Source organism: Anastrepha obliqua, chromosome 4 (genome assembly GCF_027943255.1).
Source record: "Anastrepha obliqua isolate idAnaObli1 chromosome 4, idAnaObli1_1.0, whole genome shotgun sequence".
Taxonomy (NCBI): Eukaryota; Metazoa; Arthropoda; class Insecta; order Diptera; family Tephritidae; genus Anastrepha; species Anastrepha obliqua.
The window spans coordinates 78,172,369-78,184,957 of NC_072895.1; the positions used below are offsets into that span (position 1 = coordinate 78,172,369).

The following is a 12,589-nucleotide window of genomic DNA, read 5'->3' on the forward strand; positions in this document are numbered from 1 at the left end:
AAGATCAAAAAGATACTGACATGCCGGGACATACCAATCTGTTTAAAGACAAGATTTTTAAAATGTTATGTATGGTCAATACTCTTATATGGATGTGAGGTCTGGACATTGAAACCCGTAAGCATACACCGACTAGATTTTTTCGAAATGTGGTGCTATAGAAAAATGTTGAGAATAAGCTGGAATGATAAAATATCAAATGACGTAGTGCTAAATAGTCCATGATTTCCCGTCTTCTCCAATTATATAACCGCATCCTTACCGTTGGTATTTACCCCCAAGTTTGGAAAACTAGCTCTGTTACCCCCATTCTTAAAGCTGAAAAGCCTCCTCTAGATATCTGCACTTATCGTCCAATATCCCTGCTACCCTGTTTAGGGAAGTTATTAGAAAAAATTATCGCTGCTAGACTTTCCTGGTATGCCTATACAAAAGGTCCTATTCATCACAGCCAAGTCGGATTCAAAAGAGGTCATGGAACCATTGACTCTCTTCTCCATTTAGATTTCTACATTTCAAACGCATTATCAAACAAAAATCATATAACCCTCCTGTCCCTAGATTTCATGAAAACCTTTGACCGCATCGGCATCCATATTGTTTTGAGACAACTTGATAAATGGAAAGTTGGACCAAAAATGTACAATTTTATAAAATCATTCCTATCCCATCGAAAAATCGACGTTTCAATAGCCAATTCCTATTCATCCACCTTTCCCCTCCACCTTTATCTGTGATCCTCTTCACTATAGCGTTTAATGAGCTGAGTATGATTTTATCGAAATTTAGCACTGTTGAACACCAGCTTTACGCTGACGACGTACTCATATTTTCAAAAAAGTCTAATAATACAGATATCATAAGAACGTACACAGAAATTTTACATCAAATTGATACCTGGTCCAAAACTTCAGGCTCTTCCATTTCTCCCGATAAGTGCAAATTACTACATATATGTAAAAAATTAAATTGCGATGTACCCTCACTTACTTTTTACAACATTAATATAAAGTGTACAAATAGCCTTAAGTTCTTAGGTTTAATATTAGATAAAAAGTACACTTTTACAGAACACTGTCATTATATAAGAAGTAAACTAAGTTCTAGATTAGAAGTTATTAAGTACCTGTCCACAAAGCGCTCATATATCGGCTCGGCATTGTTGATAAACGTCACAAAGGCTCTTATCACGTAAATTTATCAGTACGGCTTGGAGATTTACGGACAGAGCCATGGGCTGGAAGCTGATCTATACCGACGGGTCTAAGACCGAACAGACTTCATATGCTGTCGTAAAAGAGCAAAACGAAATAATAACTTATGGGCTCTTATTCCCATTCTGCTCTATCTTTACAGCAGAAGCAGTTGCAATTTTTAACGCTTTTTTGTATGCAATCCAAAACAAGGACAAATTCATAGTGTGCACTGATAACTTATCGTGCTTTTCGGCCATCCAGAACTACAACAACTCTAACTACATAATTGATTTTATAAGAGAGACACTAACTACCAAACCACAAAAAATCCAAATTATGTGGATTCCTGGCCACGCAGATATTAATGGTACATGCTGACCAAATTGCAAAACAAATGAGAATCACCCCTACCATTACAACCAATATCATCTTTAAACATGACATCTACAGTCTCATAAAACACCAAAGACAAAGTGATCTCCTACGCGAGTGGAGTAATTATAACCATCCCTACTCCTTTGTTAATCCTAAGCGTGTAAAACCAGGTTTTAGTGAGTCAATCCCAACGAATATGGTCACACCATACATACGCCTTCGACTAGGCCACACAATACTTACACACGCCCATATACTTCAAGTCATTCCACCCAATCTATGCCCGTTTTGCAACTCCACCCTGAGTATAAATCACCTTCTGTCTTCATGCCCTAACCTTGCATCAACTAAACATTATTACTTTCGCAACATTGACCCTCTTAAAATATTAAAAAACCCAACCGAAGCCAACATATCTACATTATATAACTATCTCAAAGATACTGATTTACTTCTAATCGAGCCATAATGAACCTACCAGCCGAAAGCCTCCGATGCTAGCGCTGCACTACTTTCCGTTTGTATAATAATTTTATTGTTATGTAAACCTTTATAAAATAAAATTCCGAATTTCACTTAAATGTAGTGAAGAAGCTATTCTGAATAATATTAAAAGCGAATCCCCCGAAATCTGTAAAGATTGCCTCTAAAGGTAACTCTAAAGTTGTTCAAATGCATTTGTGACGTTGAGTATTTCGCGCCTACCCTAAAGCAATACAGAATGTGAAGCAGACTTGGCCATATTGCCAATTTTTGTCAAAAGAGGTTAGGTGCCTACAATGTGGAGTCACATCGTGTTGTGATGACGAATGCGCTGATACTAATTATAACAACTTATCCTACTGTACTATCCTTGCATCAATGCAAAATGCAACCTGCGAACAAAGACGTTGCTTAAAATGCTAGACAAGGATGATTCAATTACGAGGATGACTACTACCGTCCGCACCTCAAGCATTTGAGCATTATTGCTATCCAAAAGTCTTCACCGACGGACCAGCGTACATGCTGCTCTTTCACTTAGACGCGTTGAATCGCAAAGCTCCACATACGCGATGGAAAAAAAAACAACTCATGTACGAACACTTCCAACGCACTTTAGCTAATGTCTTTGGCAAGTGGGAAGACATGGTCCATCAGACAATTACTAAATTGGGGTATTCTGAATGAAAATTCAACATAGCCAGAAAAAAAAAATATACAAAAAAGCAAATAAAATCCTTAATAAAGAATATAAAAAAATATAAAAAGAATATAAAAAATCAGTTTAGAAATGGCACAGGACTTTTACGACTACCTTAAGAGAAACAAGTCGTATTCCGTATAACTAAGTCATAGAGAGCTAGCTAAACATGATTTTATATTGACACAACCTCTATTTGCTGGACTGCTTTCGTAGAGTTTCATGATAGATAACTTAATTTAACAAAATATGAATTGGCGCAGGTAGATTAGCCTATAAACTTCAAGATTGTATGCACATTCAATGAGTGTAATTTGAATTACTTTCATAAATTTGCATACCTTGTCAGCTGATCGATTTTGTAGTGTCGTATTGCGGCATTTGCGTCGCCATTTGCAGCTCTCAGTGCATTACGCACATCTATTTCCTGTGCGACCGAACCCAAATCCTTGAGTATTTGTTGAATCTTTTCATTCTCTCGAGCGGAATCGGCTGGAATAGGCGCATATAAATTTCCACCACCTTGCTCCTGTTGGTGTTTCAGTTTCTCCAGACGTCGTTGTATTTGCTGTGCAGAAAGTTGTGGTGGAGCCAACGGCGCAGGCCGATGTGGACGTAAAAAATCGTCGAGCGTCACCTCATCGTACACAGCTGCAGGTGCTGCTGATGCGGTTGTTAACCCGTTTGAAAATATTCCATTTCCAACGCTAGTGGCTTTCAATGGTAATTGACCGTAATAAGTTGGGGGTGTTGGCGCCACCAAGTCGTACATTTCACGACTGCCAATACTACCGTACAGCGAAGCAGCTGAAGCATAAATTTGACTTGCTTGCGTTTTTGGCACCACAACGCGATTTGAAATAGCCACAAAGCTATGGTTTGGTTGTTCGGAAGTGACGGCAGGTGCATTTCTTTCGGCATAATCTCCTTGGTTTTGGTAAATACTATCCACTGGAATCTCATAGTAGGATGAGTTCGTTGAAGTAGTGCCACTGACACGTTCATACCATATTCGATTGATTACTTCTTGTGTGCTTATTGCAGACGCTCTGTTTCCCCCTCCAATTCTTGCCGCTTCATCCGCTGTACCAACTTCCAGATTGTTTTGTTTATATTGATCATTAGAGCGGCTATTACGAGATTCTGTAGCACTTCTAGTTGAATACTGTTGTTGGCTGTATGCATCGGGATTTTGCATTTTAGGGGAAGCGCCGCTGCTTGATGCACTTGCTGAGTTAGGTTGATTGGCAGAATTTTTTAATGGCGTTAAATTTTGTTTATAGACAACTTCTTTATTAGCATACATTTGCGTGGAATTACGTTGGTAATCACTTTGACCTTTACTGCTGTACATGTCTTTCTCCAATTCGGCAATAAATGATTTGTCTAGCACCACATTGTCCTCTAAACTAGATTGCTCCATAGGGTTCTCAAGACTTAGTAAACTCAGTGCTGATGGTATGGTATCTTGGCCTTCTGAACTCATCATGCTTTGACCTTCTGGGGTAAGAGTATGTGGTACATTTTCCTTATTACTTGGACTATTGGATCCTGCACTAAAAAGGCTTTTTCTCGCTGAAGAGCTATTATATATTGACTGCGTGGCATTTGTGCGCAATATTGACTCTTGTAGATGATCGTGTTGTTGGCGCATAACGTTAGAGTAAAGCGCAAAAGCACCGGCATTCGCATTATTCTCCGTTGTTTCACTGCTATCCATTTCTACACTACTAGTATCAAACGGATCATGCTGCTGCATCAATTGTGTTTGCTGTTGTTGCGAGAATTCAATGGTATTCGAATAAGTGGGTGGCATTTGATATGGGGGTGGCTGTGGACGTTGTCCCAGCGGTGAGGTTCCAATTCGAAAGCTTTGCTTAACTGTGCCGAAATTGTGTGAGGGTGATCCTGAGTCAGTAGCGCCTCCCGGTACGTTGTATTCTTCTCCTGCAGTCGGCACATCAATCGGTGCATCCAATATACAGAATGAGCTATCCACTTTTAGTGAATTACTACCATCTCCTTTTGTGGACGATGAAGGCGGACCAAATTCCGGCGAAATATCAATTAGAACACCTTCACTTTGTTGTTGTTGCGGCGGAGGTGGACGCTGTGGGGCCTGTTTAAGATGACTGAGTCCCTTTCCCTTTATTGCCTGGGTTGCTTGATTACGTTGCAGTTCAACACCCCGTTCGTTAACCAGTTTATTATATGCAAACTGTTTATTAGATACCGACTTCCTCTCTTTGGCATGGGGGGCTTGTTGTAACATTTGTGGCTGCATAGAAGCACATTTACGATTTCTCTCTAAAATTTTTTCGATTTTTTATTAATTTAGTCAGTTATAAAGCTAAATATTTAAGAAACACTTGCCTGCTTGCATTTCGGCACTCGAACTCATTGCACCCGCCCCTCCCCAGCAAAAGCCAAAGGGTGAACCTGCATGCCCACCGCTTTGACGAATGCTCTCGTGCAATGGTCGTATCAGGTCGCTATTTGTATTTTTCGGCTTCTCCAATATGTTGCGCGGAAAGACACCAATATCAAATGTGCGTTGATTTTGCCCCTTAATTAGTTTCAAATCAGCGCGACCGTCAATGATAGCCAAAGTATCACCAGCTTCGATCTCCAGCCGATTTTCTTCATGGTAGGAACGTAATGATTTATATACAGGCGGTGACATACCAACTAAAAATTCTCTTAAAATAAAATTGAAAAGTTAGTCTTACGCGCAGACTTATTCATCATCTCACTTACTTCAAAGCGGCAAAAGTTGGCCGTTCAGCAGGTGTTTTGTCCCAACACTGCAGCATCATTTCGTAAACATCTGGCGGACAAGCATCTGGTTGATGAAGTCGTTCACCCTCCCTATCAATTTTACGTAAGATTTGGGAACCATTTAGACCCACCCAGGGATCCTCGCCGAAAGTAAACATTTCCCATAGCGTTACACCAAACATCCAAGTATCAGAAGCATGCGAAAATTGCCTAAATCGTAAAGATTCTGGTGCGCACCAAGGAAACGGCACCTTTTTGTGCTCAGACATAACATAGCAATCATCTTCTTGCGGCAGCGCCCGCATAAGACCGAAATCACCAATCTTGATTTTATTGCCGGATGCTAGTAAGACATTCCGACACGCCAGGTCACGGTGAAGGAAGCGCTTTTGCTCTAAGTACGCCATGCCTGTAGCGATCTGTACTGACCAATTCCAAATGTTGGTCAACGGTGTATTTTTGCACTGTTTGCGCAAAGTATCTAATAAAGAGCCGCGTTCGGCTAACTCGGTGATCATCATCATTGGTTGAGAAAGCACAACGCCGTATAAACGCACCAAATTCGAGTGATCCAAAGCATGCATTGCCTGCACCTCACGAAAGAAGTCGCCTATAATACCCGGCTGTGTGAGATTATCCGATTTTAGCACCTGAAAATAATGTGCAATTATTTTGGTATGAAACTATACTCGTATTATATAAATTTACAATTCAATTACTAACCTTTACCGCAACGGCTAACACTTTCCCGTTTGGAGCGGTATGCCACTCACCGCGACGCACCACTCCGAATGAACCATCGCCCAATTTAACGCCGAGTGTGATATCCTTTTCGTGTATAAGGCATGTAAGTTGAGTATTTTGCTGTTCTTTATTTACAGCTTGTTGGGATTTTTTAGCCGAGGGTTGCTTGCCACCACCAATCAGTTTCGAAAGTATATTTTTCCGCCATTGATGTGCCTTTTTTTTGCGCACCGCCTCCATGAGTCTGCGCACAGCTGGCTTACCCAACCCGCATCGTTCCAGATCCTCCGGAAGCACGTAGTCGAAGTGTGCCAGGCGAGTCACTTGTAAATCATCGCGTATACGTTCAAGAAATTGCTCGAGTTGTACCTCATGCAGCAAATCCTCCAACCACTCAGTTTCACTCGTTGTATTAATGAAATTTACAGACGAAGTCGAACCAGCAACGAATGTGTCAGTATTTACTGGGGAAGCCATAATATTGTATTACAAGGACTGGCTAAAAATTAAACAAAAAACAAAAATATTCAGGATTAATTCCAATTATGATTAGAGGCAATAATTTTTATAGAAGAAAATGGTTATTAAATGGACCTAGTAATACCAAGGATTCTAATAATTCAAGTGAAGACTGTACTTTGCACGAAAATAAACAAGCATCAAAATATCATTCCATCTAACGGTATTATGCAGCAGTAAAACTTCAGCAGTTGTAATAGTCTGCTTGATTTATTGATTCATATGAAATTTCAATTTGAGTCGAAATAAGCATTTTTGCCTTCAAATTTGCCCATTCTCATAAACCTTACGAGCAAGCCATCCCCACAGATTTTCAATAATATTTAGATCTGGGGAATGCGGTGGCCATGCTAAAGTTTCAATGTTTTGGGGCGCAATCCAAATTTTGACCGCACTTGTACCTGGATATAAACAGGATAGTGTAACTGTTGAAACATCCAATAAATAGGTCCACATGTTTCACGAGTCTCGGATAAAGATGATTCCAACAAAGCTTCATAACCGTTTCTCGTCATTTTGTAGTCTACAATTTTCAATTCGAACGCGTACGATAGTACGACATTGCACCCCATACCAGAACACCACCCTCATGGCTGTGATGTCACTCAAGTATCTTTCCTCCTTTCTTAAGTCATGGAAATAATAATTGTATCCATCCGGCCCATCCAGATTGAACTTCTTTTCCTGACTAAATATTTGACTATTTTTGAATGTTTCCTTCCCGATTGGCTTCTTTTAATCTTCGCAAAGGATTTCAATGGGGTTTAGGTTGGGTGACTGGCTTAACTAATCCATAACTTGAACTTTATTTTCTTATTCCATTCCTGTACTAACTGGAGAAGTATTGTGGGTCATTATTTTGAATAAAAATCCTCCCACATATTCTTCTCAGGAAATGGAAGTAGTCTTTGTAAATAAATGTGTACATTAGTTATGAGGTGAATAGATCCTACTCCATATCAACATCCCCAAATCATTATGTTGGCGCTACCGTGCTTGATTGGTTTTTTGTGAACCGCGATGAAAGCTCTTGTCCTTTAGGACATCTAACACTTCGCACAACATCATTTCCAAGTAAATTTCCTTTTGGTTTCATCGTTCCAAAGTAAGTTATACCATTTTTTCATAGCGTCTGTTCCATACAATGGCTTGTGCTCTTGAACACAACTTTTTCGCTTCCTTAAATTTGTTTGTTTCAACATTGGAACTTGACGAGCTATTATGCCTGGTAGGTTCATGTTGTACAATCGACGACGACAATTCTCATTGAAGCTAAGTTATTGGTTTCAGCTGCAATAGCCTTTGATGGCTTAAAACGATCCCTCTTGGCAAAAGTCACTATCAAATTATCAGTAGTGCAAGTCGTTTTCTTTTTGCCGCCACGTCGCACAGTGATTCAGGTATATGGGCTAATCGGACAAAAATCACTACTCCTGTATTACTTTACCGATTTTAATTTAATAAAAGCAGTTGTGTAGCTCATGTATAGAGTTACAACTGTAGCATGAAAAAAAGTTCTGGGCTAAGTTAGGAGGCAGGAAGTATAAACGAAAAATTTTAGAATATTAAACATTGAACTTTTAATAATATTAATTTATTTAAAACAATAATTTTTGCTATACATTGCAAAAAATCAAAATTATGCTTCCTCTTTAATTAGCTAGGAATATTTTTAACGCATTCACCAACTTTATATAATAAACTTTAAATAATAAAAAAAAAAATATTTTTCAGTAGTACAAAAAAATATACTTAACATAGGAAAGGAAGAAAAAGAAAATTATTTAGTTAGTCACTATCTGAAATATTTTCTAAATCAAATTGATTTACATTTTCCTCTAAAATATAGGTTTTAATATCCGAAAAATTAAAAGAATGCGAAGTGGTAGTCTTTCTCAGAGAAGATATAAAAGGGGGGAGAAGACACAACACGTAATATTTGAGAAAATTTAAAAACCAAATTCTCATCAATGCCCGTTATTTCAGAGCTTATTTTGGGATTTTGAAAAAAAATTCTTGCCGTATTCCCATCATTAGTGGACCCGTAACCTGGCTTTTTGCCATTTAATATTTATTTTTCCACAAAAAATGCCAACAGATTTTTCAAATTCCCGCTTAGTTGCTTTCGTGACAGTCTGAAGTCTCATTAGGTTTAGAACCTTTTCAACTAACTTATTTTTCCTTTGTTTTTTGGGCAATGAAATCCATGTATCCACCGAATCTTCATTTTTTATATTTGGCAAAGTACCTAAAAAATAAAAATTCGGAATAAAGTACAACTTTGCGCAAAAAAAGACCTATACCTTTAAAAACAGAACAGTTTAAAATATCAAATAACAACAAATTTGGAAAGGCACCTTTTGGGACCTTTTACCAAAAATAGAGTTTTCTAAAACTAATGACTACTTTACAAAAAAAATTAAGAAAAATACCAAACATATATTAAAATATTTACATACCTTGCTGAATATTTGCCATAATAAACGAGTAAAACTATAAAATATCGAAACGTTCAGAACGAACTACCATACAATAATAAATGTTGATCAAATCTAAAAAAAACAAAATAGGATTTTATTTAGGTAGACTTAATCATAATTTTACTGATAAGGAAACAAAAAATAAAAATAAACTTAAGGTGATTTTATTTGAGCAATATAATGATGATTTTATTTCCATTTTAGTTTTTCTAAAATATTGCTTTTAATTTTTTGATTTTTGTCTATTGTTTAAATCACTGTGCGTCGTTCTGTTGATTTTTTGGGATTTTTTTTAATCGAATGCTTTAGAGTAGCTTATAAGACACCCCTTAATGTTTGTCTGTTCCGCTATTAGACTCGCCTCTGAGAGAGTGAAATCATCTCCCTGAGGGTCTAAAAATGATTAAAAGTTTGCATAATCGCTTAAAAAATTAACAAAAAAAATCATTTTTAGCCTGCTGTCGGATACGTGTTTGAATAAGAATGCGCTTCACAAATATAGCAAAACAATTTAAGGTACAAGTTTGCATATATTTAAAGTTATGTATACAATTTATAAATTAAGTTATTTATATATAAAAGTTACATCAGTGAATTAATTGCTTCCTCATAAATCAAACCGTTTTTGTTGTGGAACGTTTGTCTTAAGGTGAATCAAGGCCACCATGACTTCGCTTCTGATCAGAACCCGCAAAGGTATCCACCTGGCAAATGGATAACAAATTCCAATTCAGCAACGCCAAAAACGTATATATGATTTTTTTTTAATTTTTGCGGTGAATATTCCAGTTTTGATCTTGAACTGGTTTTTAATTTGACCCCGCAAGGACAAACGGACAATGAATTCGGATGCAGCAACACCAAAAAACTTTATATCAATTTTTTTATAGGTTTCTCCATGAAAAATATTAGTTTTTAAGTTTTAAGGTAGTTAGGGAATGGTTTCTAAGGGGTGAAGGCTGGGAAATTTGTTCTGATGTATTACCGTTGATTAGAACTGCAATAAAAATGTTCCAAACCGATTTTGAATACATATAATTTTTTATTTTTAAAGTTTCTCCGAATTTCTCATAAAAATATCCCAATTCAATGTCTAGTGTGTTTTGATATAATAAAAAAAATTAAATTCGGGTCTAGAAATTAAAAAACAAAAAACTATTGATCAGATCCTGTAGCCATTTTTGAAAAAAATTGCTCGAAAAATCCCCACTGTGAAGCACAAGGAAATCGATAGATAATAGCAGCGGACCTGTACCTTAATACCCATATGATGTAGTTCAGGTATTTAGTATCTAAAAAGATCCTTACAGGGATCTTTTTTTGCATTTTTTTAGTGTGGCACTAAGGGATTACAATTAAAAATCTGCATTCATTAAAATTTCCAATTCATATTGCACTTATTAAATGTAAACTTTTTGGTTAAATTACATCTATACCAATGAGTTGAAATCAACAAATTACATGTCTACATGTCAACTGTTCCACATTTTGGGCTTTCCATGTATAATTTTTTTTTTAACATATAAGCCGATAGTTGGTTTTTCAAGAAAGAACACAACCGATATGGGAAATTTCATGGCACATTACTTATAACTAAAGTTAAGTAGTAAAATGAAAAACAATTTAAAATACAAGTATACATATAAAGCAATATGCAAATAAATAATAGATATAAATTGGGTTACCAACCAAATAAAGAAATGTGAGTGAAACGTGCTTTAAACTTGAACTTTCATTGAGTCCACCACACGATAGAGTTGTATTGCTTTATCACCTTATTGCATTACTGTTTTCTTTTTTAATTTTTTGTATCGAACTTGTGTACGATTCAACAGGCATATTATTGTTTACGTTATAGCTGTTGTCGTAGAATGACGGAATGGAAAAGCGTAACAAAATGCGATTACATCAGTTCCATTTCAATTATATCACAAGGCGGCAAACTGAATTGGTCAGGGAACGGCGGTAGTGGCGATGCGTGTACGTGTATGTATGTATATACGCTTATCGTGTTGCGGGCCATAGGCAAAATGCATATTTAGATATTTTGTAGGGAAAATAATACAAAAATCCGCTGCTCGAGTCTCCGACCTACGAATGAAAGCTGTATTTTGTTTGCGCCAACTAAAATTTATTCGATTGCAATATTTCGTAAGCGATTATGAATCCCAGTCAACCTTCCTACTCCAATTCATTAGATCGGGAAGATTGACCAGATGGTGATTCAATGAATCATTCGTAATTCAAATGGAAAATAATGAGGTCAACATTCAATGAAAAGCTTTATCGGCAACCAACTTAGTTGTTTTTTGTTTTGTTTCGTTTTTTCGGCGCTTAAACAAACATTGATAATGACTGGCCGACTCCCGAACAAGCACGTAATATTGTCTATGGGCAAACCATGGAAACTCCAATTTAACCCCGCACACTTCTAACGTCTGGCCTAGCGATATGAAGGTTTGGTATCATAGGTATATAACCAGTATTTTTTCCAACAACGAGGTTGGCTATCGCTATTGCATTACCGTGTACAAAAAGTTCGATTGAAAGGACATTTAGCCCATTGAGACGAGTGAAGACTTGGCTCCGATCAACTATGGTCGATAATCGTTTGAATGGTAAGGAAATAATGATAAATTCATAAAATCCGTATTGATAACTCATTTTTAACAGGATTATGCATTTTAAGTGTACACAGACAAATGGTCATGGACAACGAGAAAGATATATTGAAAAGAGTTCTAGACAGGTTTGCTGAAGACCCACGCCGTTTAGCATTTGTATAGATTTACCTAGTGTGTGAGTTACTTATGCGTATGTTTCTTGAATAAAATGTGACATTTCCATATTTCGCATCTAAAATGAGTTTGCCCAACCCTGATCGACCCAAAATAAAATCCTGGCTACGCCCTTGGAGGAGGAGCTAGCGTGCAATTTTGTCTCTTGGATCGCAGCTATCTTGATTCCATGACGGCTCATGAAGTCGACTATCTCATCTGTCTTGCTCATGAGTCCGTTGTAGTTCAGTTGGAGGAGCTCGAAACTCTTCGGGAGTATGGTCGTAACACGGGGGGTGAGGGACGCGTGATGTTGTCTGCGTTGGGACCTGCTGTGCGTTCCGCAATATTTGTTGCGGCTTGATGTTGACGGGCGACCGCGCCACGGGGGGCGGTTGCGGGTGCAGAGGTCTGCAGCAGGGGGTAACGTAGTCGCGTGACCCCTCACGGGTGGTGCGTAAGCCACAGCACCTCCGAAAGTGGCACCAACCATTGCAAGAATTGCAATTGACTGTTGTCACGTTCCGAGGAACTCTG

General features: G+C 37.7%; 1 protein-coding gene across 4 annotated transcripts in view; it reads right to left on the minus strand.

The window, feature by feature from the left end:
- Window positions 1-12,589, minus strand: part of LOC129243881 (activated Cdc42 kinase Ack) — a 40,894-nt gene that overhangs the window by 10,958 nt on the left and 17,347 nt on the right. For 3 of the 4 annotated variants that reach the window (XM_054881295.1, XM_054881292.1, XM_054881294.1), the window contains exons 2-5: window positions 6,256-6,775; window positions 5,512-6,182; window positions 5,128-5,453; window positions 3,096-5,061 (exon numbers count right to left, since the gene is read on the minus strand). In XM_054881295.1, the coding sequence (XP_054737270.1) occupies window positions 3,096-5,061; window positions 5,128-5,453; window positions 5,512-6,182; window positions 6,256-6,753 (3,461 nt within the window). In that variant the 5' untranslated portion in view covers window positions 6,754-6,775. Of the gene's footprint in view, window positions 1-3,095; window positions 5,062-5,127; window positions 5,454-5,511; window positions 6,183-6,255; window positions 6,776-9,254; window positions 9,348-12,589 lie in introns of all 4 variants that reach the window. The other variant, XM_054881293.1, reaches the window with a different exon arrangement.